The sequence below is a fragment of the Miniopterus natalensis genome, chromosome 1, assembly GCF_054644295.1.
Source record: "Miniopterus natalensis isolate mMinNat1 chromosome 1, mMinNat1.hap1, whole genome shotgun sequence".
In the NCBI taxonomy this organism is placed as follows: domain Eukaryota; kingdom Metazoa; phylum Chordata; class Mammalia; order Chiroptera; family Miniopteridae; genus Miniopterus; species Miniopterus natalensis.
In genome coordinates this window covers 164,053,039-164,081,037 of record NC_142081.1, presented here as the reverse complement: position 1 = coordinate 164,081,037, position 27,999 = coordinate 164,053,039, and the positions used below count along the sequence as shown (strand labels likewise).

The 27,999-nt window shown below is 38.1% G+C and overlaps 1 protein-coding gene across 1 annotated transcript in view; it reads left to right on the top strand.

The window, feature by feature from the left end:
- Positions 1-9,566: 9,566 nt before the first annotated feature.
- Positions 9,567-27,999, top strand: part of STAP1 (signal transducing adaptor family member 1) — a 30,440-nt gene continuing 12,007 nt past the window's right edge. The window contains exons 1-5 of the mRNA XM_016213200.2: positions 9,567-9,686; positions 17,280-17,351; positions 21,646-21,759; positions 23,753-23,809; positions 26,386-26,552. Coding sequence (XP_016068686.2) covers positions 9,567-9,686; positions 17,280-17,351; positions 21,646-21,759; positions 23,753-23,809; positions 26,386-26,552 — 530 coding nt within the window. The remainder of the gene's footprint in view (positions 9,687-17,279; positions 17,352-21,645; positions 21,760-23,752; positions 23,810-26,385; positions 26,553-27,999) is intronic.

Here is a 27,999-nt window from a genome sequence, read left to right as displayed (position 1 = left end):
GTCAAAATTCTTAGAACTATACTCATAAAAAAGGGGTGACTTATCGGGTAAATTATACTTCAATAAACCCCATTTGAAAAAATAATAATGTTAGAGATGACACAGGCAGTTAGACAGACATGAGCAGAGCAAGGACGATGGGCCAGGTACAGAAATTCACCAGGGCAGAAAGCCCAGGATGCCTAGCAAGGGGCAAAACTGGGAAAACAAGAACCTCACCCCCAGGGTAACCTAGCCTCCCCTAGCATACCTCTAGTCATGCTGTATAGACCCTCTGACCTTTTCGTCCCTAAAGATAACATCTAGGTCTCAGTCATATTTCAGCTCCAGGCCCAGAAAAGCAGCAAAACCGGACAAGTGACACAGTGGCTGCCTCAGGACCAGCTACTTTTACTAATGACCCCTTGCCTTGGCACTGAACAATCAGTGGAGACCATGACCCTGCAAGAGCACACCTGGAAAGCTGGTGAATATTCTACTGAGACCCTCCCCTGAGACCTTGCCTAAGATTTTCACCTACACGAGAGATAAACACACTCAGGATGAAGAACCCAGGGCACACTCTCCCCCTGAGGAGCATGCCCACACCATTCCCTTCCCTTCCCTCTTTCCTCTAAAGGACCCCACGAGACTTGCAACTAGGGAAGCAGTGGGCAGCGGCAGCTCCACCTGGGCTCACCCCCTGAACTTGTATCCAAGGCCCCCTTTTCTCTGACTTGGCCAAAGCAGCCCAGCCTAAACTCTCCTCTTCCATGCCCTTCCTTGTTTCACTGTCCTAAGTATATTTTTGCTGTGGCCAATAAATTCTCACTTACTTTGCTACACTTTGTCTCTTGATTGAAATCTTTCATTTAAGAATACAAAAACTGAGGTCTCATCCTATCCCCAGGAACAGAGATAGAGGAGAGAGAGATAGAGGAGAGAGAGAGAGAGAAACAAAACAAAATGCAATGTGAATTTTGACCAGTCTGGCTAAGAAAAGAGGAAAGTGCCCTAACTGGTTTTGCTCAGTGCTTAGAGCATTGGCCTGTGGACTAAAGGGTCCTGGATTTGATTCCAGCCAAGGGCACATACCTCAGATCCCTGGCCCCGGTCAGGGAACGTGCAGGAAGTAACCAATCGATGTCTCTCTCTCTCACATGGATGTTTTTCTCCCTCGCTCTCCCTTCCACTCTCTCTGAAAAGCAATGGAAAAAATATCCTCAGGTGAGGATTTACAAAAAAGAAAGAAGGTATAAAGAAGATGGTATAAAGAACATTAAGCAATAGGGGAAAACTTAGGATGTACATACTGATATACATATTGAAGTATGGAGGGACAGAGTGTGATGTTTGTGAAGTACTTGGAAACGATTCCGTGGAAGAAAGAAAGATATGTCAGCAGTGAAAAGCTAGGAAAATTCCAGGGCCAAAAAGAGGAACAGGGAAGCTGAGACAGAAAAGTTAAAACAAGGCCTAACAGAGTAGGCAATTTGCAGCTGGCTTGCAAATAACACGCCATTGTAGGACCCAGCCAAGGACACTTGAGAGCAAGTGGTGAAAAGCCTCCCTACGGAGAGAATGCAGGAAAGGAGGGGGGAAGGGAAAGGAAAAAGGGGCAGTTTTACTCCCTACGCAGAAAAGCCAGCAGTCGCTAAATAAAACTGCCAGGTGCTTCTCAAGAATCCCGGGAAGGCCACGACAAAGGAAAACGGGACCTTGAGGATTAATCTGTACCAAGATATTCAGCAGAGGAATTCTGAAACCTATAGGCAGGAGGGTGTGTATCACCTCAAACCCCGACCCACCTCGCTCTTCAGATTAGTTGAGAGCCTGTCTGCGTTTCATAAGCCAGCGGTATAGATTTGCTTGCTTCTTTAATAAAGGTGCATGCTTTATTTGCTTTAATAAAATAGGCTCCATCACAACACAATCATCTGGAGTTTTCTCATTTAAACTCATTTATATGAGAAGACAGGAACTGAGGTTGGGGCAGCCCTCTTCCTCCAACTCAGGAGGCTGTCCAGTAACACCTCTCCGGTGTCTGTGAGAGGTGCTTGTAACAAGATAGAGAGGCAATTAAAGCAAATACCACAAAATGTTAACAATTATTGAACAGAGATGGTAGATGTGTAGATGTCTATGAACACTACTTTTTTTGCTTCTCTGTATGTTTAAATTGTTTCCCAGTAAAATGATGAGGCAAATGTAATCAGCCAAAGAGTTTGTCCAACCAGCACTGCAGATAGCCAATTAGGCTGGCACAGGGTTCAATGAAATAATTGGCACTTACTGTAGAGTGCTATACAATAGAGAACAGGCGGCCTGTGCTGGGAAAACCAGAACTCTCTGATGGTTTACAGACAAGGGGTGTTACAGAGCAAAAATAACACGTCATCATGGGCAAAGCGTTTGGGGTCCCAGGTCTTGCTGATAGGTCAAGGGCAGTAAATCATTATTTCAAGTCTTGAGGTCAGCTTCTGGGTCCCTCAGTCTGGTATTATGGGAAGGTGACCATGGGGTCATTCAACTTTAGGGCTCAGGAGCTGAAACACAATTTAGGGTATGGTGTTATCTTTAGCTTAATGAAACACATTCCTGTGACCGTTTTAGGGCCTGGCAATTACTTCTGGTTTGGTTAACAAATGCAAGGAAGGCCCTGGCCAGATAGCCCATTGTCCCTATAGCCACAGTAGGGGTTCCATCCCCGGTCAGGGCACATACAAGAAACAACCAATGAACGTATAAATAAGTGGAACAACAAATCAATGTTTCTCTCTTCTCTCTCTCACTCCCCTCTCTCTAAAATGAATAAATAAAAATAAATAAATTAAATAAATGTAAGGAAAAGGGATGAGACTTACTGGGATGACTGTGAAGAAGCTGAATTGAATTCTGGGGCTACATGTTAAATCAAAATCATACATTAAATCAGGCCCCTCAATTTCACAGTAATATTAATAAAATTGCTGAAGTTCTCAAATATTTCACAAAAAAAGTTTATTATTCTTCAAAAGTCAAAAATGAAAATCTTAGCAAATTACTATCAGAGAATTTTGTCATAAAAATTACACTCCAGAAATCAATTTACCCTTGAAATTATAACATAGCAATTATAACCTAAAATTTACTAACGTGAAATAAACTTATTTGTATAACTTTGAGTTTTGTTTCATATAAAATTTCATTGTATTTTTTTACTCTTCACTGTCAAATGTTGGTTCATTTGTTAAGTACACTCACTTGAAGCAGCCTTTTCTTACAAAATTATCCCCCGGAAGAAAGATTCTACCAGACTATAAAATATGCTTGAAATATGCCAATAGGTGGCAGCAGTGTTCACAAAAAAAAATATTGCTATGCAATGGGTCTAAAAGTCTTCATCAAATCCTTAATTTTAAAGTATTGTATAAATTGACTGACCTTTACCTTCCTTTTCTAAGGTGACTACCATTTGATTCTTAGTTGCAATTATATTCTATTATATATACTTTTTTTTCTCTTAACAAAGACACAACAAATACACTATTTTCTGGGCCTCCGTTCTGTATTTCAGTTTACTTCTAGTCAATGTAATTCTTACTTCATAAAAAAGAGGTTTTGTCATTTAAAACAATGCAATATACAGATCACGTGTCATAGAAATCTACACTTGAAACCTACATCTTATTAACCAATGTCACCCCAATAAATTTATTTTAAATAAATAAATAACATAAAAATAAAAAGCCTAAATATATAAAAATAAAGCAAATTTAGATTTTCAAAAGCTTAAAAATATAGTTCTGCACGGTAATTTTACCCTTGCAAATACTTGAATTATTTTGATGGTGCTAAGCAAAAATTTAAATAATGCACATTTATATTTATTTTCATAGAAATGTGCTCTAGACACATTATATAAAAAAATACAGTTTATTACCCTGGCTGATGTTGCTCAGTTGGTTGTGCATCATCCCATGTACTGAAAGGGCACCAGTTTGATTCCCGGTCAGGGCACATATCTAGGTTGCAAGTTGAATCCCCAGTTGGAGCACCTGTGGGAAGAAACCAATCCATGTTTCGCTCTCTGCCCCTCCCCCTTCCTCTCTCTCTGGGATCAATAAAAACGTATTTTTTAAAAATGTAGTTTATGGCCCGGCCAGGGGTGGCTCAGCGGTTGAGTGTCAACCTAGGGTCCAGGCGATCGGGGTTCGATTCCCGGTCGGGGCACATGCCCGGGTTGCAGGCTCGATTAATGACTCTCTCATCATTGATGTTTCTATCTCTCTCTCTCCCTCTCCTTTCCTCTCTCTGAAATCAATAAAAATATTTATATATTTTTAAAAATGTAGTTTATGAAACAGTGTTTATTGGATTAATCTGATTACATAAATATATATAGAAATAGAAAAAAAGTGCCAAAAAAGTGATGGTACTCATCCAAAGAGTGCTAATGGCAGGCAGTAGATCAGTATGTGATTTTCATTTTCTTCCTTGTGCTTTTCTGTTTTGTCTAAAATTTTTGTAAGTTTTCCATTTATAATAAAAAATAAAAATTTATTTTAATTTGAGTATGTATAGGCCATGATATATAAGGTGTTTATAAATTCAAATGCCTATAAAAATTTGTAAACAATAAAATGCCAAAATTGTAGCTTGCAGGGGGTCCCTAACAGTAAGAGATTTACAAGGTGAAGGAAATAGGAAGATAAACTGCAAGCCAAGACTTGAGGCAGGAATGATGTACAGTTGACTCAGAAAAAAATTTGTCACATATTGTAGTGTCATGTTTTCAAAATGGAACTAAATTATGGTGTACCTTCAATGTTAGGATAACTTTTCACTTACTCCTATAGACACTAAGGATCAATGATGAGTCTGTTACATAAAAAAAAATCATGATAGCTAATTTAGATAAAGAGGGATCTACTAACAGGCATTTTATCAGCTTACAGAATTGTTGGGAGGGATGGAGAAATAATGTATTTCGGGCTTTCAAGAATGATTCCCAAAGACACACTGCAAAACTGATCCACCAAGAGTCATCAGCCTCATGTATAGTCGGGAAGCAAATTGAAAAGTTAGAAAGTTGATGCTAATGCTGGAATTTCCAGAACCATACTGACACTGCAAAATCAGGAAGCCATCACAGTTACAAAACTGCCCTGTCAAGGAAGCCACCGCAGATCAGAAGCCTCCATGACCCAGAAGCCTCCTTCCTGCTTCTGGTTCCAGAAGCACACCATGCCTGCCAAGACAGGCATTAGAAAACAGGTTCCAGACCTTGGCTATCAACATCCACGAAACTAATGATCACACCCTGGGGCTTCTGGCAACATCGCCACAGAAAAAATCAGGTGCCAACAGACTATACTTGCTTCCAGAAAAACTAAAGGCAACCTAAGAATGAATACTGTCTCCGTTTTGTCTTGCTAATGTTGAATGTATCCCAATTCCAGCTGCAAAGAAGTCTGGGAAATTTAGTTTTTAGCTTTTCAGTCTCTGCAGTAAAAAATGGCACATTGGAATGGATGTTAAGCATTAATCTATTTTATCCCCTAAAGAAGCACTAATGGATCTTAAATGAAGTGAAGGGGAAGAAAAATGTAGGCCTAATCCTCATATATATTGTTTGAAGTCATTACTCCCCCGCCCCCCAACTATCATCGCCTTATCTGGAATTACCAACTTCTACTGAAACTGCCATTATTCTATTATTTATCTCACTTAGAAATCTGTGAGTCCTGTATATATGTGGCATCCAAGAAATATTTCTCAGCAATGTAAATGTTTCCCTACACTACAAAAATAGTGTGAACATATAACTAGAAAAACTCTTTATCATCCTAGAAGAAATGCTTTGTACTGAAATGAAAATTATAAGGTTAGCAAATTAAATCATTCTGACAGAGCTACTAATATCACTTCTACAGCAGTGATTTGACACCTTTAGTCTTCTGTCCCCAAAGACATACATAGTAGGAGTAACCATAGAGAAGAGAGTATTTTTACAAAGTTTTCATTTAAAAGGGCTCTCTTATAAAATACCTACGTCACATGCTTGAACACACTGCTGGTGCTCAATAAGTACTTAGTGTTCAATGAAAAAATGAAGTTCAAAAGCAGTGAGAATCCTTTAAAGTGTTTTAAGTAGGGGAATGACTTAAAGAGGTTGGTTTTAAATTAATCGGAAAAGAAAAAGAGTGGTAAGTAGCCTGCTTAGAAGCCTATTGTGACTCCAGACAAGAGGTCATTTAGTCCATCCTGTCATTTCACCTCATTTCATATTAGTAAGCTGTGATCCCAGAGAAGTGAAGTGGTTTGTTCAAGGTCTCAGAGCTGGTTAGTGGCAAAATTGGCTTTTCTACCTATGCCCAAACACCTCTCTTATGACATTTCCTAACCTACAAATTCATTACTCAACACCTAAAATGTGAGATATCTGTAAGAAGATTTCCATTGTAGTGGCTCAGTGGTACAATGATACTGGAAATTGTGGACAGGTCTAACTGGTTAATAATGTTTCAGTAGGACTTTTGCATTGTGTAGATTTTTGGGGGGTTTTGTTGTTTGTGTTTGTTTGTTTTTGAGACAGTATTTGAACTTTGGTATATTAAGGATTAATTTAACTTGCAAATCAGCAAACCAACGCAAATTACAGAGGTTGATGAACTGGCTTTTCTTAAAATTTATTTTTTTAAGATAAGAAAAATAAAATTAATTAGATCATCATTTCTCAAAATATTTCCTTTTTACATTAAAAAAAATGTTTTCATTGACTTTTTAGAGAGAGAGAGGGAGAGGGAGAGAGAGAAACATCCATCGGTGCCTCTTGCATGATACCTACTGGGAATCGAGGCCCAAACCCAGGCATGTGCACTGGTTGGGAATTGAACCAGTGACCCCTCGGTGCATGGGATCATGCTCAACCAACTGAGCCACACCAGCCACAGCCCTACTTTTACATTTTTTAAGAGATTTTTTTTCTCCCATGAAAGTCTCTGGCCATAAAGCCAGTGACTATTTTTCTCGTATTCCAACCACTAATGATTCCCTGCATCCTCCCTCCCTCTCTGTTTATTATTATTATTATTTCTCAGTTCTCAGCCCTCCTTTCACTTTCTTCCTGTGTTACACCAGCTGCCATCAGATAGATTTGGTCACTTATCAGGTTGGGAGGTTTTCTTTTGTCATTTAACTCATTTTTTATTACATTGAAACAAACAAAAAAAATAGTGTGGTTTTATCTCAAAAATATTAAGTTGGGCTTAGATTTTATCATTTGAAGATTTGGGTAATAGGAAGCAGGTCTCAATATAACGTAAAGGCAAGGCAGTAATTTTGAATCTTCAACTCCTTATTTCTATTTCAAACTATTTTAATTTTGATAACGCACTTGAACACTCTTCTCTAGTTTATTAATAATCAGTCTGTATTGTTGAACCTCACTTTATAGACAATTTGGCTTCCCATATCTACTGCTGCAGATCCAATGGAGCCCCCACTGGTGGAGGAAACCATGTGGTCTCTCCATTAGAAAGGGAGGCTCAGACTGAAGGGGCCTGGCTTGTTCTGATTTCTGAGAATAGTCTGATTTAATTGTGGAGAATGCTCAGGCCCAGACGGCTAAATCAAGAGTTTTTTCTGAAATATTGAGAGTGAAATAGCAAATAGTGTAACTTCTCAGGACCCCTGCAAAACAAACCAGAATTCCTCCTATGTTCCCTTCCCCCATTATCCCTTTTACTGTATCATGCTAAATCCAGTTTCTCAAGGACCATTTCCCACATGGAACTATTAATTGCATTTTGGCCTCAATGTAGCTCTGTAAATCTTACTAGATAACTGTAGATACCCCATCTATCTATGCATCATAGCTTCGGTGATCCCCAGGTCAGAAAGCATAAAAGAACAAAATAAAAGTTTGAAAATGTGTAGCTTTCTCTGCCAAACATATTTTGCCAAACATCCACTGGTAACCCACGAATTCAAAATACTGACAAAAAAGTGAAAAATCCCACTTTCCCAGAACTCTGTTTTATATTTAGTGGACCACCAAAATGGGCATGGACAGCAAAAGAAAACAGCCTCAAAACACAAAGGAACCCCACGGTCTGGGAAAACATATTTGCCAAGGATGCATCTGATAAGGGGCTAATTTCCAAACTGTACAAAGAACTCATACTACTCAGCAAGAGGAAGACAAACAACCCAATTAAGAAATGGGCAAGGACCTGAATAGACACTTCTCCAAAGAGGACATACGGATGGCCAAGAGACACAGGAGAAAATGCTCAACATTGCTAATCATCAGAGATGCAAATTAAAACAATGAGGTGTCACCTCACACCTGTCAGAATGGCTCCATCAACAAGTCAACAAATGACATGTGCTGGCGAGGGTGTGGGGAAAGGGGAGCCTAGTGCACTGCTGGTGGGGATGCAGACTGGGGCAGCCATTATGGAAAGCAGTGTGGAGTTTCCTCAAAACATTAAAAATGGAGCTGCCTTTTGACCCAGTGATTCCACTCCTAGGAATATATCCTAAGAATCCTGAAACATTCATCACAAAGAATATATGCACCCTGATGTTCATAGCAGCGCAGTTTACAATAGTTAAGATCTGGAAACAGCCCAAATGCCCATCAGTAGGTGAGTGGATATAAAGCTGTGGGACATTCACACCATGGAATACTACGCAGCTGTAAAGAAGAAGGAGCTCATACCCCTTGGGACAGTGTGGATGGACCTGGAGAATATTATGCTGAGTGAACTAAGCCAGGCAGAGAAAGACAAACATCACATGGTCTCACTTATATGTGGAATCTAGAGAACTTAATAAACTGATGAACAGAATAGATTCAATGACATGGAAGCATGGATGAGACTGATGAAGGTCAGAGGGATGGAGGAGGGCGGGTGGGTGGAGGGGGAGAGAATAACCAAAGAATTTATCTGCATCTATGCAGAACCCAAGGTCACGGACAACGGTGGGGAGAGGGACTGGGGAGGGGGAGGGGACGGGGTGGAAGGGGTCATTGGGGAGAAAAAGGGACATCTGTAATATTTTAAACAAAAAAAAATGAGCATGGGACAATGAGCTCCATTTTTCATAAAATTTAAACCAAGCTTGATCCTGAAATGCAACAGAAATAGTCCTCATAAAATTATTCCATGAATTCATTTTTAGTGGAGTTAATTCAAGTCATGCTTTCTGGGGATAAAAATGGACAATGATTAAAATAAGAAAGCAAATGTGACCTTGATGTCCCCTCTAAAGCCCATAATCTCCAAACCAGTTCCTTTCATCTTTTGGTGATGTGAACCTCCTGTTTATTTTGTTACTCTAATTGTAAGCACACGCAGCTTACTCAGAGACTGCGTTCTCAAAGGGGGTCTATGCCTGTTTTATCTTACCTCCCCAAAGTAAAGGAAGCGTGCGTGTGTGCGTGCGTGTGTGCACGTGTGTGTGCTTGTGTGTGTGCGTGCGTGTGTCCCGCCGGTGGTTTAAAATCGAGCCGGGACTTCCTCCTTGAACAGCTGCCTTTCCTGTCACACAGGCAGACCTCGCTGGAGGCTGGACACAGCCGCAGCGAAGCCCCGGGTATGCTGGCCAAGAAGCCCCCGAAGCCGGCCCCGCGCAGGGTCTTCCAGGAAAGGCTGAAGATCACCGCCCTGCCCTTATATTTTGAAGGGTTTTTATTAGTCAAGCGCCCAGAATACCAGGTAAGCCTGCAGACGACACTGTTAAACCAGCAGCTCTGTCTCACCGCAACATTTATGTCACGGTGTTCTGATGTGAGGACCTCCTTGTTTCTGTGGGGGTTAAACCCTCTTCTTGGGGCTCAGAAATATTATTCCATTTTTGCATAGTTTAAGTGCAATATGTGACTTAAACATATGTGTATATATGTATGTATTATACAGGCGTGGGCAAAAGCAGGTTTACACTTTTTCGTATGGAAAAGTATATAATGCAAAAATAAATAACACTACAAGAATAAACTCTGAGTTCCGCGTACTCACAACTGTAAACCTGCTGTTGCCCATCCCTGTGTATAATAATATAAGGTTCTAATATGAAGTTACTAAGGTAACAAAGTTCAGTAAGCTAAATTTCTGAAGAATTAACTTACACATCACAGAAGATTTTGGCTTAATAGATGAAATGTTCCCTGTATTTTCTCTGCAATTTACTACTGTGCTTCCACGATAACTTGTATCATTAAGATAAAATGTGATGATTGAAATGAAACCTTCTGCTCCTGTTATCAGTTGTTTGAAGCTTATAAATAAGGATCAGTTGCTTTTTAAAGTGGTAAACTTTTGTGAAAAATTGTGAAAATGATAAAAGTAATACTGTTTAACAATGTATCATATGTTCTAGAAATACTGCTCAAGGCTGTGAGTTTAAAAGATAATACTTAGGAAACTGAAGAATTTTAAAAAGAAATAAAAAGATAATACTTAGGGTGCTTTGGGGATGATCTGTACTCCATATGACACGAGTACACTCTGTAAAAAAATTCACAAAGCTTCCCATATTTTTTAAATGTAAAAATGAAAACTTATAGTTAGTTAAAATCAGTGCTTTTAGAATAGTAATTGTAGATAATTTGAAATTAATGAAAGAAATACACACAAAGTGCCTGTTACTAAAGAAAAAAAAATCACTAACAACTCAAATTTTATGAAATGTTAATATTGAAACTAAAAAAACGTGTTTTGAGAAATGCCATTAAGGAATATTTAATAATAATTTAAAAATTATTTTTCTGTGGATTTATTATTACTTGAGGGGGAAATTGTGTATACAAAAATATTTATAATAGCACATATTTCTTGCATAAATAATCAGACCATTTACTATTTTGAGACGTGGTAATTCGTATTCTGTTATGGGTGCTAAATACGTATTTTTAATATTTGTCAGTTACACTGGAATATTTTTTGCTTGATCCTATGTGCTTTAAAAGTGAATTCAGTCTTGTCACCATGGGTAAGCCACATGGTTACCCTTTGCCAGGAAAGAGAAGTTGAGAAAAGGAATTTCCAATTTGTAGTTTAAATTTTGTCATTCATTGATTGTTTTCCAAAGTATTTATACTTACTGTCTCTGATATCAGATTCCTTTTCATGTTTAAAGAAGGCATTCCACTGGTATGCTTAGGAGAAAGAACAAGGATTTTAGAGTGTCAGTAAAACATGACTTTACCTGATGGTTTTGCGACTCAGAGCTTAGGATCTTATACAAGTTACTCAATACCCTTGAGCCTTGATTTCATCAACGATAGGATGGAGAGAACACAACTTGCCGCCCAAGGTACAGCGCCAGGGATACGGTGGGTGCCCAGTCTACTTATTCATTCAAGCATCATCTACTGAGTCCCCTATGCACCAAGCTCCACACGCAGTTCTGGACAATATGAAGAAAACACAAAGACCCTACCTTTAAGAGGCTAAGTTTAGTAAGGCGTGCTGACGCCCTTACCCAATTACTACTGGGCCTTTTCTTAGAAAGCATGCTGTGAAATGGGAAGAATAAACTATAGGCATAAATATTTCTGATTAAATTAGCTTGTGCTTCCACTTGACTTCATAGCAAAGTATCTTTTACTTGTATGTCAGGGAGAAGAGAGCAAAGGGTGACAATAATGTCTACTGATAGGGTGGTCTCAAGGGTTAAAGGGATATCATGTAAAACACCTGGTTCACACCAAAGGTTAGATTCATTCTCTTCCCACTTCACTATTTATCATATTCTTATCACCATACTAAAATCACTTTTGAGTCCACAAGTAATATGGCTCAAAGGACAGCTACGGTGATAGAGGGCTTGGAAATGGAAGCTATGAGAAAAAGCTAAGGAAAGAAGTGGGATTTCTAAGTTTGCAGCCCCAAAGTGCCAGGGAACCTTTGAAAGGAAGGTGAGTCACTGGTACACAGAAGGTCATCTTTGGAGCTAATGGTCTGGAGAGTTGGGAGGCTCTGCAGAATGTTAAGTGAAGTTGCTGCTGAAGGAACTCAGAACATTTAAGCTAGAGAACCTATAAGGAGATTACATGTTAAGAGGTATGTCTTAGCTCTTTTTGTGACAGGGCAACATTTAAAAACTTAAGGAATTTTGACCCCAGGAAAATGTGTCAACATACATCATATAAAATGCAATTCCAGAAAGTCAGTGGACCGCAGGTCAAGGACCCATTAAAAGTACAGAATCTTCATGGAAAAGATAACGTGGGAAAATTTGCTTAAACTACAGCACTAGAATTTTCAATTAATCAGGAAGATTTATTTATGAGCTATTAAATGCCACAGTGGGATACCAACAGCAACACCATTCTTATAAATGGGGAAAATTATCATTTATCTGGAACTGTTTAAAAATAAGAGAGAGTTTGGACAACATCTCACAGTTTCTTCAATCTGTGATGTGCTAAAATTAAAAACAATGTGTGTAATGTCTTCTTATTAGCCTGAAAGAATGTGGTCATTATAATAATATCAAAATAACATTTCTCTTATGGGTCCTTTAATTGCCACTATTTAGAAAATTTTCAGGGCTATCTCAGGTGTGCTCTCCAACATAGTATGCTGTAATCTCCAATTTTTAAAAATAACACACTCGCCCGGCTGGCGTGGCTCAGCGGTTGAGCATAGACCTATGATCCAAGGGATTGCGGTTCGATTCTAGGTCAGGGCACATGCCCGGGTTGCGGGCTCCATCCCCAGCAGGGGACGTGAAGGAGGCAGCCGATTAATGACTCTCTCATCACTGATGTTTCTATCTCTCTCTTCCCCTCCCTTCCTCTCTCTGAAATCAATAAAGATATATTTAAAAAATAAATAAAACACACCCTTTTCAAGATTTTTAAGCATAGGTCTCTAATATAAGACAATTAATTTATTTAGAAATCAAACTTGTACTTCTGTACTAATACTCCAGACAAATTATTAGAGATATGCAAAAAAAGCAATTAAGATGAAATAAATGAAATAGAGTTAGATATTCTAAAAATTTCTTCCCCAATGGGATTATCTTGCACACCTTAGATATTCTAAAAATTTCTTCCCCAATGGGATTATCTCGCACACCCCTGGGGTTATGTGCCCCACTCTGGAGACCACTATACAACATCGTTCCTTAAGCAAAGGCAATTTGCTTCCTCAGGAGAAAAAGAATGGGAGCTTTTTACTGGGGACATAGGACAGAGAGGAACTTAACTGGCTTTTGCATTATAATTGATTTTTACTAGTTACAGTTCAATGAGAAAGAGCACTGGGGAGCCAGAAGATAGAAATATGAGCCCAACTATGGAACTTGGGCAATTCTTTTAAATGGAATGGGTTGCTGTGATGATCGAGTGCGCTATGTAACAATGGGTATATTTTCTTAAGGTCTTGATATATGGCAGCTATCATGCTGGGCTCTTCATGTCCCGTCACTTTGATCTTTACAGTAACTCTTCTGGATAGAAATTATTTTAGCCCCTTCAGATGAATGAGTGGTGGCTCACAGGTGCAATGATCAAAGTTCCTCATTCAGTAAGGGGCCTAGTTTGGATTTTCTTGCCAAGCACTTGAGGTCATCATGCTGCCTCTCAAACTAAAGTTCTGATCCCATTTGATTGTAGGCTTCCAAAGGTTGGGGATGTCTAATTACTAGATTCTTTATCACTCTCAGCTCAACAGTAAGCTCAGTAATTTCAAACATTTGTTTAATTGCATGAAAATGAGAGAGTGACCTTAAACTCTAAATACAGGTCATATAATGATTATGAAGCTAGCAATAAATTCAGTAGTCCCATTTCAGTCCCTTTTCTTACTTAGCAACTTAACACAAGTGATTGCTAAAAAAATAAGAAACTTGGGGCTAAATGTATTTCATTCAAAAATATGTCCTTCCAAATTAATTTTTAAAATATTTACATACCTCTGTAAATATAAATATATACTTAGATGTTGATAATTGAGAGTAATATTTATACATGACTCAGATTATACTGGTATTCATGAGAGCTTATCAGAAACTAAATCAAGATGTGGCCCACAGGTCTCTGCCTACCAAAGGTAAGTTTGATCTGACCTTCAGTTTGTGGCTGTGGTTAGAGTTCACAGGTCCTAGTGTTATTTATAATCTTATTTCTTCTCCAGGCTGCCTTTACTCTCAACTCAGTGTCTTTTTTCTTGCTTCTTCCCATATTTTACAAGTCCTCCTTAATCTTTTCCATAAACCTATCTGTTCATTTACCAGTAAAACTCCCATTTCCCCCGGTTAACTCTACCCAACTCATATCATTCTGTCATGACTGAACACCTCTGCAATTTTTCTCAGGAGCACAGATGGATGTCTGCATGGACAGACAGAAGGAAATCAGTAAACCCTGACTAGCTATTAGTCACTGTCGTTTTTCTGTCTGATAGTAGGTTAATACTAATGAAGCTAATATAAAAAGGTGAACATGGTGGCAGTCTTTGACTTCAGGCTTTTCTCTTGCTTTCCTTTCCTCCAAGAATCAGGAGGCATCAGCAGGCTCATTACATTACATGACGGTCAGCTCTCAGTGGGGAGGCAGGATGGAGTGGAAAGACCACAGGGCTCGGACAAAGAAACCTTGCTCCAAGTTCCAACCCTGCCTCTGAGGTACACTGCTGCAGTAATACTACCAATTTGTTCAAGCCTCGCTAGCTATACGCACTCCCTTTTGAAACAGGACTTTTCCGCTCCTTCCATAAAGAGGTTGACTGTAGTTTTCTATAGCTTGAATCTGGCCTGGGTCATGCTTTGGTAAACGTGACAAGGCAAAGGATTAGAAAGTACCCAAACATTGGGCTGTGCTACCTCATGCACCTGGGGATCCCTCTGCCAGCCTGTGAACAAGTCTAGGCCAGCTGGAGAATGAAACCGTGTGGAGGAAGACTCCACTTGTCTCAGTAGGTGTTTCCCAGCACCAACAGCCATTTCTCTGATTCTTTGGGCATCAACTGATTGTTGAACAATTCAGTTCAATTCGGAAACTACCTACCTACTCAGATTTAGTGCAGAATCCACAGCTTAATTAAGGGTTCAGACACACAAGACTGCTCCCCAGCAGCTTCAGTCACCAGTTGCAAGTCCCTGGCCTCCCACACTTCTGACTGACTAGCTATAAATCAGAGGTTCCTATGACACCTTCCCTAAGATTCAACCATTTACTAAAATGGCTCCCAAAACTTAGGAAGACACTTCCCTTACATTTACTGGTAAGGAATATAAATGAACAGCCAGATGAAGCAGTATAGAGAGCAAAGTCTGGAAGGGTCCCAAGCACAAGTGAGCGCTTCTGTCCCTGTGAAGTTGGGGTGCACCACTCACTCAGCACGTGGATGTATTCACTAATTAGGAAGCTCATCAAATGTCACTGTTCAGGAGTTTTTATAAAGCTTAACCTCTAGGCCCACCCCCACTCCCATTCCTTCTTGGAGGGTGGTGAGTGGGGCTGAAAGTTCCAACCCTCTAATCATTTGTTCTTTTGGGGACCAGACCCATCCTGAAACTCTCCATGGGTCCCACCCCAAGTCACCTCATTAATATAAACTCAGGTATGATGTAAGGGGATTCATTATGAGTAACAAAAACACTCCTGTCACTCAGGTTTTAGGATCTCTATGCCAGGAACTGGGGAACAAGGATCAAATATATTTCTGATTATTCCACTCCCAGGCATTCTGCATGCCTGGCTAAGAGCGAAGGGAAGGAAGTGAGGCCGCTCTAGACCATTTGGTCACAGCCAAGTATCATCATTTATAGAATCATCAGCCAGCCACAGAATAATAAAAAAGGAAAACATTTGCTGTTTTAGTCCACCAAGTTTTAGGGTAGCTTGTTACACAGCAAATGCTGGCTAATATAGCACCTTATCAGCCCTGAAGACAAAGGGAGGAAATAGTTCTACTTAGAATATGAGAAAGATGGTGGTTGTAACTCAGAATGAATTTGACCGTGAGCTTCCTGGGATCCAAAGCAAATAAGAGCAATGGGTTATAGAGCTCCCATTATTTGAGAAAATAAGTATGTAAATTCTGAAGAGGTGACAAACATTTTGCTGGTCAAAAAAGGGATAAGTGATATGTCAGCATTAAAGAGACACAAAACACCATAATATATAAAAGTGTCTTCAAATTTATAAACAAATGAAAAAATTTCTTCATGTGATTTTTCTTACCTTAATTCTCAATATAAACTCAGATAATCCAGTATATTATAAAAATTCAGTTTATTAAGCCCTAAAAAGGGGAATGATCAACGTGTTCATGAAACTGACTGGAATTTTTTAAAACATACTTTTGGAAGGAGCTAGGTATGAGGTAAGTCCTTAGATGTGGAAGGATTTTATTCCTTAAACCTCCTTCCATTCTTTTGTAACACAGAACAGATAATCTTCATAGAATGTTAGTTCCTCTTACTTAAATAAACTTTTACTTGGGTGAAATGAGAGTTATTTACATTTTTAAACTTAAAAAGTTGTATTTCTATAGAGCCCATAGCAATGTGGATGTGTTAATAATAAAATGTTTACCACGGGAATGAAATCTGGACTTCAAAGTTTAGCTTTGATGGTGTTATTATTTTATCATTATCAGTTGTTCACATTTCCTTGATCTATATAAATATATACTACTTACTGAACCCAAACTATGAGTCATCTGCTATGCTATGTGCTTTATATGTGTTAATTTATTCAACCCTTTCAACTGTCCAGGAAGGTAGATATTAAATGTTTGCCCTATCCTGGTCCCTTAAATGGCCCTTCATATAGGTGCAAGCTTCCATTGAAACTGCATTAAAATCAAATATCTTAAATCAATGAGGAAGTTTTGGTAAATGATCTACTTAAACACAGATCAAGTTACATCCTTACCTCACAAGTTTTTTTTTATCTTCACTGGAGGATGTTTATTGATTTTAGAGAGAGAGGGGGAGAGAAACATCTATGTGGGAGAAACATCGATGGGTTGAGCCCGGACCATGGATAGAACCCACAACCTAGGAATGTCCCCTGACCGGGAATTGAATCTGCAGCCTTTTCGGTGTAAGGGAAGACGCTCCAACCAACTGAGCCGCATCGGCCAGGGCTTTACCTCACATCTTACACTGAAATGAATTTGTGAAGGATTTAATCAAGAATTAAATGTAAAATTAAGCCATAAAAATTAGCTGACTTATCTCACGAAAAAGAAGAATCTTATATCTCACAGCAGTTAATAAAATTACAAAGTAAAATGTCAATAGGAACATAGCTGAATATTACACTGATGCTTATGGTTTCTTTCCCACAGGAATATAAACTTTATTGGACAGAGTTGAGAGGAACGACGCTTTTCTTTTATAACGACAAAAAAAGTACAATAGTAAGTAGTTAAACATATTCAGCTGACTCAGTTTTTTCCCAATATACATTTGTCATATAGTCTATTATTCATTTGGGATTTTCTGTCTTCCAAAAGTAAAAACGTTTTAGTAAAACCAATTCAAACAAGAATATTTATATTTGTGAGGGTTACTAATTATAAGACCCACGGCAATAAAAATTTCTGGGCAACTCAGAAGCAGGTATTAACTCATATTTTAAAGTTTGTATTCTTTTCTTTCTGATCCTGATAATAAAACTTGGTTGAAAAGTGAAAATTTTAGCTATACCTTTGGACACAACTGCATAATACTAAGTGATAACCTTAAGTTTTCCCCTTTTTATCTTCCTGTCACATGCAATTATAATCTGAAAGAAACCAGATGATCCCCAAAGCCTCATAACATACACTATGTCATAATTTTTTTCTTTGGAAAGACAAAAACATACCCCACCAAACAGGATTTCTAAGAACTCAAGCATGAGAATAACAATGAAAGATTCTGATATTTATTTATTCATATTAATTTCAAATAATTAGTCAATATTTTAATTTTTCCACACAAAAAAATTGAAGGATGGTTGTGGATTTATTTTTCCCCCCACAAATAAAATGTAGTATTTTAGTAGAAAATTCTTGCCTACCATGAAATGCTATGCTTATAAGAGATTTTATGATCCAGTAACTTGTTTAAAGAAAACCATTCTGGACCTTGGATGTAGCAGCCGACACTCCTTAGAGCATCATTATTACATATCCAGATCTTATGAAAGAAACAGAAAAAGAGCCTGTATTCCACCCGCAGACAGCTCAGCTCCATTAGTGATAAACTAACCAGAAGTCATTTTGAATAAAAGCAAAACCAAACAAAATATTTATCTTCCACCAGAATTCTGGATAGACAAGACTTATATAAAGGTGTTTTCAAATACTGTAACAAATTTTAACAGAGCTCATTTCTCTGTTTTGCTTCCTACCTTCCCACTGATGTCAGTAAAAATGTAAAGAGCCTGTTCCGACCTTTGTATAACGCACACTGTGAGTGAGGGAGTCAACAGTCCCCACTGCAACAGGCAGTACAGCTTAGTGCCCGAGTCTAGTCTTCGGGTACGCTACCTGGGTTTTACCCTGACCCTGCCACTGTTCACTCTGCCAACTTGGTTTCTTGGGCTGCTTACCTAACCTCTCTTTATCTCAGTGCATCAGGCAGGGAACTGGTAGGAAACTGTTGACACCTCAAATTAGGCAATTTGAAGAGAGTTTAATAAAGATGCAATACTCAAAGCAGTGGACAGGATGTAGAAAAACCACAAAGGACAGTACAGAAACCTGAGACTAGTGACAGTGCCCCGTACGGCCCCTAGGTTTAAAGGAGAGAGAGAGTAGTGGTGAGAGTTGTGTGAAGGTGACTGTCTTGAGAGGAGTGTGACCTTTGCTTGAGGAAGCAATTGCACGAATGCCTGACTTCACTCGCATCACTGCTCTGTCTCCTGCCAACGTTCACCAGCACTCAGGCCCAGCGGGAAGCCAGAGAGTAAGGGTGCCCACAGTGTTGTCCACATATGTCCCTATCCTGGCGCACAGGGTTGGGTGGTGAAGGGATAACAGTGAATCTAGGGGAGCCAATAAAAGATCACCAACACACTCAGGTTCAAAACTCTAAAATTAGGGTGAAAAAATAGCCTCTCATAGGGTTATCAAAAAGATTAAATGAGATAGTAAATGTAAAGCACATAGTGAGCATTCGTGCATCTTTATGTGTATTATTTCATTTAATTCTCATAACCACCCTGTAGAGTAGGTGCTGTTTTAACCCTCACTTTAGAGAACTGAGTAGGCAAGTTTAAAGATTAAGAAATTGTACAAGATCAGACAGCTAATGAAAGGGGTACAATCCGAGTCTTGCTCCTGAGCCAGCATTCTTAACCAGTGTGCCATGAAGAGACTGTTATAATAAACTGGTATAAAAAGCGGATGCAGAATTTGGGGGGAATATTTTGGGTGACAGTCTCAGGAGAAGGCACAGAAATGGAGCAGGCGGAAACTGTAGATATTCAGCCTATGAGAGGGAAGAATTTAAAGCTGCATTTAAATATTTGAATGGCTGTCAGGAAGTCATGTGAAAGAGTCATGAATTTGTTTAGTGTTATTGCAGAGAAAAGAGACTAGGACCAGTGGCTGAAAACTGCCGGAAGGAAAACTGTGGCTTAATTCAAGAAAAACAAAAAACAAACAAACAAAAACTTGCTAGCAGGCAAAGCTGCATAGCAGCATGAGTTGCATATTGTTTGTGATGTGCAAACACAGACTGGATGACTACAGGGAGGCATATCCCGGAGGAGATTCAAGCATCAGATGGTAGCTAGATTAGACAGGCGGCCTTCAAGGCTCTTTTCAGCACTACAACTGAAAACAAAGAGTTATGACCTCCTTTTTTCTAATCAATAGCTCAGCTTACAGGTACTCTATCTAACTGGGCCACTTCTTCCTTTGTTGCTTCCTCTTGTCTCAGCAAAATTCATTGAGATTAATCTAGACAATCCATCAAAAAAGATTCTTGTGAAATTTTAAATTCTGTTCTCCTTCTATGTTGAATATCTCTTTGTTCATTGAAAAATAAATAGCCCAATCCAAACTTACCCTAAACCTTATCAATATAGAAATAGCTCTGGAAAATTTTACTTACTGTTTTTATGTTCTGCTTTATTCAGAAAAACAATGCAGGATTTACAAGAATATAGTAAAATAAGTTATATTAGGCATAACTGAGAGAAAAATACAAGATAAAAAGAAGTCAAGAATAAGGCTAATTTAGTTAAAAATTACACCATAAAAACCCTACTATCTTTTCTAGAAGTGGTCCTAATCTTCCTAATACTAGAGAGCAAGTCTGGCTAGTTACACACAAACCAGTCTATATAGACCAGTTACTTAGAAGAAATATTTTTATTGTACTGTGATAAGATAGGAATTTCTTAATAGGATCCTTATAACCAGTAGTATGTGGTAATTGTTGAAAATGGCTTTCTGGAAAAAATATATGTATCAATATATGTATATAGATTATAAATATTATTTATAAAAAGAATGTGAAGCATAGTTAAAAATACATAATACTCTTTATTGTAATTTTCATATAAGCAATTGATTCTCATAGAATGTTTTTGCTGATATTTCTGAACTCATATCAGAATTGCAATTCAATCATGATATGACAACTGGAGTTGTTTTCCAATATACTGTTTTCCTAATAAATTTATTGTCATTAAATATATTTGACATCAATGTTGGCTAATATTTTTGTTTACATTAACAAGTAAGAGGAAAGTAAAACAATAATTATGTCAGAACTTCACCTATATTTCAATGATAGGAGCAACCTCTTTGCTGAATAACAGTTTTTGAATTATAGAATAATATTTTGTCAATTTTTTGTTTTGTTCAAAATACAAAAGTTTCAGGCACAACAAATTTTAAAGTTTCATCTGCATTATTAATCTTATCTCCTTCACTGTCTTAAGTCTAGACCAGGAACTAGCAAACTATGGCCCTTAAGCCAAATCTTGCCTGTGGCCCAATCTGGTATACTCTATGAGCTAAGAATACTTTCACACTTATAAAGTGTTGTTAAAAAGGAAGAAGAAGAATTTGCAACAGAGACTGTATGTGGTTTACAAAGCCTAAAACATTTACTATCTGGCTTTTGCAGAAAAAATTGCTGGCCTCTGGGACAATTAACAAAACCATAAATCAAGCCCTAATTTATAAAGTTTGCCAATTTCCATGGTGTAAATACTCCCACCATGGCTGATTTCCACCTATCGTGTGACTTCACTGAAAATGAGGTAGGAGAAAAGCAAGGCAGCACACCATTATATAGTATTTCCATCACACAGAAATAAAGATGTAAGTAACTTTTAAGAGCATAGAGAATATCATGTGGTAATATAATTAGAAAATGATAAATTTTGAATTTTAATTACCTTTGTTTTCAATTCATTTATTATATGTCTATATAATTTAACTTTTAATAAAGGCTGTATTTAACAAATAGCTAGCAAAATTCCTGAAAATTTAACAAATCATCTTTTGTAAACCTGTATGTGCCAGTTCCAGCACACCACCACATAAGACATTTTCACATGGGAAGGGAAGGGGTGACACATTGAAAAACCAGGATATCATGCGAAGTATAAATTAGTTGAAAGGAAAATATTATTTATTCTCCGTTCTACTAAAACTAGTGTATGTTACCCATGAAACAATTAAATGGGATTCCCCTTTGTCTTTGCAGTATGTTGACAAGTTAGACATAATAGACCTCACATGCCTTACTGAGCAGAATTCAGCTGACAAGAATTGTGCAAAATTCACCCTTGTTTTGCCAAAAGAAGAAGTGCAACTGCAGGTGAGTGAGGAGACGAAATTAGTCTGAAACAAGTTGTGGTTATAAATAGTATTCACCTCGTCACAGCCCAGTGGCTGAGCTAAAGAGGAGTTAGAGGAGTGCCAAGTCTTGTACTTTGTTAATCTTTCTTGCCTTTTGCCAAGAACTACGCTTTCTAAATAGGGACTTAAAAGGGCATGTTCACTTGTTTAGTATACAAGCACACTGAAACCATATTCTTTGTCCTGTGACAAAGTCAGGGATCCCACCTGGTGTTTTTTAAAAGTTGTCCTTGAATTGATATTCAAGAACTTGGCATTTACCAAGTTCCCAGATGATTCTGAGACATGTCCTACATGACACATGTTTAGAACCACTGAATTAGACAAACCCGTATTTTACAAATTGAGAGCCATTCTGCAAGGCCATTGGCTTATATGCTTAAAAACTACCAGTGTAAGGAAAGCCAAAAACAGACTGAACACCTGTTCCAATTATGGAAACTAGAGTCATGACAACTAAATGCAAAGTGTGATCTGGACTGGATCGTGAATCACACAAGGAAAAAACAAGCAAACACACAAAAGCCCAAAAGCTAATAAAGAGCATTACTGAGACAATTAGAAAAATTTGAAAAAAACTGTATACGAGATATACACAATTTGTGAAATATGGTATTAATATCTATTAATTAAAAGTCTAAACTCCACACCGACAGAGATCTGTACACCCAGATTTAAAGTGAGCCAATTAAACTCAACCAACAACAACAGTAAAAACAAAGAGAATAATTTGCAATTTAAGAAGATACAATTGGAGTTGACCTTAAAAGCACTGGTCATTAAACTTCAGTGCGCTATGAATCACTTGTACTTAGGAAATCCAAGCCGCACCCCACAAACCTGCGCCCCAGAATGAATCACATTTACTTGTTTACTAACCATCCTGATGTGATGGTTAAGAGCACAGGCAGGGCCAGTCATAAGCCGAGGTTGAATTTGGCTGTTCTATTTGCTGATTGTGTGATCTTAGGTAAGTTACTTAACTCCCCTTGTGCCTTGGTTTCTGCACCTGGTAGTAAGTCTGCTCAGATGGGCCCCTCTCATTGAGATCTACCGAGACTACTTTGTTAAAATGGCAACCTTTTCCCCGCCACGACTTTCTCGATCTTTTACCCTGATCTACATTTTATCTTTCTGATTATTTCCTTCTGACATCATATAATTTACTATTCTGTTTATTATTGATTGTTCCTTGCTAGACTGTAAACTCCATGAGAATAAGGATGTTTTTGTTCTCTGATCTAAACCAGTACTAGAATAGTGCCTAGCACTAAAAGGCACTCGATACCTGTTAAATAAATAAATCTGTAAAAAAAATGATAGTACCTTTTGCTATGGAGATCAAATACGATAATACATGTGAATAGAATAGTAGCTGCTACTTGTAAGAACTTAATAAATGTTGGCCATATTTGAAGTTTTTAGAGCTAACAACTGTTAAGTGTCTAAGGAATAACTTCATTGGTTCTACCTGGTTGCCCCAAATTTAAAGCCAGTCATTGTTAAATACCAACTGTGGGATTGACCATGAATTGACATACTGCAGAAATAAGTGGGCTATCATTTAAATTTTTCTAAGTTAAGTAAATTTGTATAATTTTACTTGTTTACTAAGCAAACACATTAAAGTTATATACTCTGTCTTCTGATAAAAGCAATATTAAAATATTCCACAACAAATACACATTAACAGTTCTAAGCAAAAAGAAAAATGAATTGTTTATTCTAGTCAACTGATTCTAAATGGTGCAAAAAATTACAACTGACTGTTTTAAAACAATGTGCTTCAATAAAAGAATATGCATTTTTGTTGACCGTGCTGATTTTTGATGGCATACACATCTTGAGTTTTTTCAAGCAATCATGAAATTTGGAAGTTATTTGAAGTTAATGAAAGTGTTAACATTCATGGTCATTGTCTTTTCTTTATCTGTTTTTGTCTTCATCTTTAGACAGAGAACACAGAAAGTGGGGAAGAATGGAGAGGATTCATTCTGACAGTAACAGAGGTAGGAAAAATCACTCGGTTGATTGTTTCATTCATTCAACAAATATTTACTGAACATTTACTATGAGCCATGCAGAGTGAAAGGGGTCAAAGATATAGCCGTTGAAGAAGATAGATATAAATCTTCAGACTTACTTGTGAGTTGCTATTTTTATCCAGTGGATGGAGAGGGGAGAAATAAACAAGTAGATAAGCAAGATAATTTAAAATGTGATTATTGCTATGAAGAAAATAAACAGGGCAGTGTGCTAGCTAACAAATAACAAGTGGTCAGGGAGATTTAGTTTTTGGTATCATCCTTGTGATACAATGGTCCTTTGAATATTCTGATATTTTAGCTTAAATGTCATTCTCTAAAATACTTTCCAAGTCCATACTTATTTATTTAATACATATTTATAAAATGCTACCTGAGATGGATTTTATGAATAACATAGACAATGTAACAGGGAGGGACCATCAAAACAAAACTCACTTTGAAAAGTTTGTTTAGTGACTCTTAAGACAAAGGGATGCTGATCTGTTAGACTCTGTGGCATCTCATTTGAGATCAATAGTAAGATCTACTGCTTATGGTTTACTGCTGTAGTGAGATAACCACCATTAGTTTAAACAAAGCCACTGTAGCAACTGTCTTAGAAGCAAGGGGTACTTTTATAATCAGCCCCCCAAAGAGCACCATATTTTCTAATACTTTTAGCAGATAAGAAAATGTTCTGTTTTTTAGGGTAAGTTAAACACAGACTCTCTCCAAAGCTAGTTCCTAAGTAAACGCTTTGCAGTCACCTGAAATAAGCACTGCTCTTTACTGAGACGACAGAGGATAGTTCTTTATCTTAGCCAATAAAAGTTGGAGGCTCAGCTACTGTGTGGGTAAATCATAGGTGGCTTCAAAAGTAGGCCCGTTAAAGGTGTGAAAGACATGCTGACTTTGGGGGAGGGAGAACCCCTCTGAGGCGCTGCATTCCTGCGGAAAGGCCGCATTTTGTGGGAACAGGTACCCTGACGGTGTCTGAGTGGGGGTCAAGGAGCACAGTAAAACCACTGGGAAAGCTTCGGGGTGCATCTCTCTGCTACACTAATTATACTTCATGTTTTGGCCCCAAAGTTTTGTTTTCATTTTTTTTTCCCCCTTGAAGAAAGGATAAAAAACATCATTTTTAAATTAAAATATATGTAGGTATATTACAGAATATAAAATTTATGTGAATTTCCAAAAGAAGAGATGTTACCTTAAATTTTGGGCTCTATAAATGTTGTTTTTGCACAACAATCCCAGATCACTCTGTGCTGTTGTTAGAACTTTAGGAGAAGTCTGAGAAACACAGACTATGGTTGAAAGAGCTGAGATGTTGCTTTTGAATTAAAGAAAATGGAGTTTGAATCTTGGTCTTACAATTTACTAGCTATGTGACCCTAGACTAGTTATTTAATCTTCTGAATCTGTTTTTTGTGTGTTTTTTTCATTTGTCAAGTAGGATACCTATCTTGTAGCATTGTTCTGAGGATTGGCAATAATACAATGCTTGGGGTGTAATAGGTAATTAGTAAGGAGGAGCTGTTTCATTAGCTTTCCCTCATTCTATTATTTTTTTCTGGATTGGTATATAAGAAAATAACCTTACTGATTATTAGTTAGCTTAGTTATCCAGGAAAATATTCTCTAAGCCGTTTGATTATGTGCCCTTATCAGTACATTTTTATTTCAAATTTCATATATACGTACATACATGTGTTTTAAAATATAGACAATTACATGAATTAATTAGATAATAAATAGAAAATGAAGTTTCAGTGTTTTCTTCCCAACACCCCCTGGAAAGCAGGGACCCCACTCTGGAGATGAAGATGTTAATTAGGCACGGCTGCCCCCAAATGCAGGCTAGGTAGTGTCACATAAAGAAAGCATTCTACCGTTCAGGTTGCACTTTCCAAGAGCACACAGCTGGCCATAAAGAGGTCTAACCAGGGCTATAAACGTAGATCAGGAAGGTATAGGTCACACAATTCAAAATACATCTCTAGTAAAGGTTAAAGAACAGTAGTAAGTGAAACGGTAACATAACCCTCATGTGTGAGTAGAACTATGAACTACACACAAGCACGCCAAAATACACACCTGACTGCTGAGCTCAGTCCCCAGTGGAGTGCCATTTCAACGCCAGGCTACCATACAGCTGGTGGAGTAATTCTCGGTCACCTGGGGGAGAGCTGTGCGCTTTGCAGGTGCTCTGGGGCTTCCCTGGCAGTGAGAACAAGCACACTCAGAATGAAAACACGACGAATCTGTTGTTACGTCAGTTAGCCTGGAGTGCAAGGTGGGTGTGCTTTGCTTTGGGGCCAAATCAAAAGGGACATTTCTTGGAAGAACATTGTACACCCTGCGCAGGTTCTAGTTGGTTTAGAGGCTGTTCTAGGACACCTAACCTACCCCCAGATCGTCTGTGCATGCTTCTACCCACCCATCTCCGTCAGGTATCTGAAGCTCCCTAGGACCAGAACAGGCTCCTCTTGGCTAAAAACTGGTTAGTGATTTTGCTGTCTTTCTTGTTTGCTTACTGTTTTAATTGGTTTCAGCTGTCAGTTCCCCAACATGTGTCACTCCTGCCTGGACAAGTCATTAGGCTGCATGAAGTCTTAGACAGAGAAAAGAAAAGGCGGCTTGAGACAGAGCCGAGTACATCTCTGGAAGAAGAGAGGGAACCACTTGAGGACTACGTGGATGTCCTGAACCCTATGCCAGTGTAAGTGCACCATCAACTCCAGTTTATTTATGAGTGTTAATATTCATTTCTTTTTATCAATATCAAGGAGAGTTAGTCAATGACCTCATTAAACAAGGGCATAAGCTGTCTGTGGACAAACGGCATATTTCTGAGTGCATGCCACATTTCCTCTTCTGTGTCATGATCAACAAAATGCAAAATGCAGGTTGGTACCAACTCTCTTACCACACAGGAAATCCCCTTCCACCTACATTTCAGACCAAACAGATATTCTTTCCAAAGTTTAAACCTAAATAAAAACTGCTAAGAGGAAGGAAGGAAATTACATTTTTTCACCCTGCAACTTTCTGATTGACTGATTTTCTCTCAGAAAATTACAGCAAAGAATTAAAAACACACACGTGTATATACACATAAAACACATAGACACAGACAACAGTGTGGTGTTAGCCAGAAGGAAAGTGGGTTGGGGCGTACGTTTAGGTGGGTAAAGGGGCATGAATAGGGACGGAAAGAGACCTTGCTTTGGGCAATGGGTGCACGAGGCAGTGTGCAGGTGATGTTTTGTTGAGTTGTACACTTGAAACCTGTATGAGTCTGCAAACCAATGTCACCCCAATAAATTCAGTTAAAAAAATAACTGGAAGTTCTATCCAGTTGTTAGTCAATCAGTGATTAGTCATTGAGCTGTACTTTGAGGATGGCCCAGTGTAGAGTGTATGGTATTGTTGGAAAAATGAAGAGGCACAGAACATGCTGAATTCAGCAACATCCTACATCTGTTTTTTACTGTTATATTGTTAAAAAGTGTGACTAAGATTGTGAACGCCTTCCTCCTGGAATCATGGTCGAGTTCTTATCAGTAAACTTGTCTTGGTCCCACCTTTGACATCAGGTTCTGACTCATGTTCTTTCTGTGCTATTATCACCGAAACCTGCCCACCAAAACATTTAGCTGAAACCAATGACTGATAGGCTAAGTTAGAAGTCACAGACTGCTTCTTTTTCTTTTGTGCTCAATAAAACAATATATGTTTTAACAGATAAATAAAAAGAAGACTAAAATTATTCCTTGTTCCACAACTCAAAGACATTTGCTGTTAGCATTTTGATGTATTACAAATCCTGCCAGATATTTCTCTGTGACTGTATAGTTCATGGACTACAACATTTACTATAAAAATGAGAAGTGCTTTCTTAAAAATTTGACACGTAAAAACATCACCAATGTCATAAGAAAGCCATATTATACCAAAAGGAGTGAGTTAAGACATCCCCTTAAATATGATTTAAAAGAAAGACCATGCAAGAGAAGCATGTATAGAGGTGTTTCGTATCTCTGGAAAGAAACCACCAACAAATATTATTTACCCAAGAGCCTATCATTATAAACTGAGACTTGAGATACATCGTTAATTCTTGTCTTAGATTTTCGAATGGTAATGGCGATTTTATACTGATCAGT